This window comes from Haliaeetus leucocephalus, unplaced genomic scaffold (assembly GCF_000737465.1).
Source record: "Haliaeetus leucocephalus isolate CR32 unplaced genomic scaffold, Haliaeetus_leucocephalus-4.0 Scaffold186, whole genome shotgun sequence".
In the NCBI taxonomy this organism is placed as follows: domain Eukaryota; kingdom Metazoa; phylum Chordata; class Aves; order Accipitriformes; family Accipitridae; genus Haliaeetus; species Haliaeetus leucocephalus.
Genome location: NW_010972622.1, coordinates 850,949 through 851,909, shown reverse-complemented (window position 1 = coordinate 851,909; position 961 = coordinate 850,949). Strand labels below are relative to the sequence as shown.

Below are 961 nucleotides of genomic sequence, written 5' to 3'. Positions count from 1 at the left end.
CCCCCCCAGCCCCGCTCACATCATCGTGGGGGTGGTCGGTGCTGGAGTGCTCCAAGCCCAGCATCCTCCCCAGCAGGCTCAGGCCAGGCTGGTCCCGCCGGGGGGGTGGGGGGGCCCCACGGTTCCCAGGGGTGGCCCCGGCACCAGGGGGCTCGGCGGCCACCGGCTTCGTCCAGCTTTTTGTCTGGGAGGGCCGGGGGCTGGAGGGGAACATGAGCGTGGATAAGCCCCCCAAATCACACCGGGGTGGGGGGCAGCCCCCTGAGAACAGGCGAGGGGGACGGAGGGGTACCTGGCAGTACGGATGGGCGGCGGGGCGCTGGGTGCCGTGTCCCCGTTGTGTTCCCAGACGGGGTGCCGGTGCCGGTGCTTCTCCTCCTGCACCTCCAGCAGGTCGAGGTGGCTGACGTGGCCGTGGCCCAGCTCCTCGTGCTGGATCTGCACCACCTGCACCCGTCCCAGCCCCAGGCTGCCCAGCAGCCGCGCCAGCCCCTCGAAGGGCAGCGTCCCGTTGGCCCCGTACTGCCCGAAGAGCTGCTGCAGGTAGTAGCCGTGCTCCTGCGCCGCGTCCTCAGGCAGCGGTCCCGGTCCCCCCCCGGCCCCCAGAGCCAGCAGCCCCAGGATGCCCAGGAGGAGCCCACGGGGGCCCATGGGGCCGGATCCCGCAGGCGGCAAACTGGGGGTCCCCGGCAGAGCTGGGGGAGAGGGGGAATGCTGGCGTGAGGGTGGCAGGAGCTGCAGTGTCCCCAGGCCCCCCCCCCCACACACACTGTGGGGTGCAGCCCCTGGTGCCCGTGGGTCCCTCTGGGCAGCCCCGGCTACGCACCCTCCCGCTGTCCGTCCGTCCGTCTGTCCGCAGGGACAGCTGGAAAGCAACAGGCGGCATCAGGGTCACGGCCTGGGCACACGTGTCCCTGCGCCAGGGCTCAGGGACACCCACCGGGGAGTGGGGCTGGGGGGG

The 961-nt window shown here is 72.9% G+C and overlaps 1 protein-coding gene across 1 annotated transcript in view; it reads right to left on the bottom strand.

The window, feature by feature from the left end:
• SLC39A5 (solute carrier family 39 (zinc transporter), member 5) overlaps positions 1 to 961 on the bottom strand; it is a 3,973-nt gene that overhangs the window by 2,537 nt on the left and 475 nt on the right. Inside the window, exons 2-4 of the mRNA XM_010565180.1 lie at positions 769 to 865; positions 293 to 695; positions 20 to 200 (exon numbers count right to left, since the gene is read on the bottom strand). Of these exons, the coding sequence (XP_010563482.1) occupies positions 20 to 200; positions 293 to 695; positions 769 to 865 (681 nt within the window). The remainder of the gene's footprint in view (positions 1 to 19; positions 201 to 292; positions 696 to 768; positions 866 to 961) is intronic.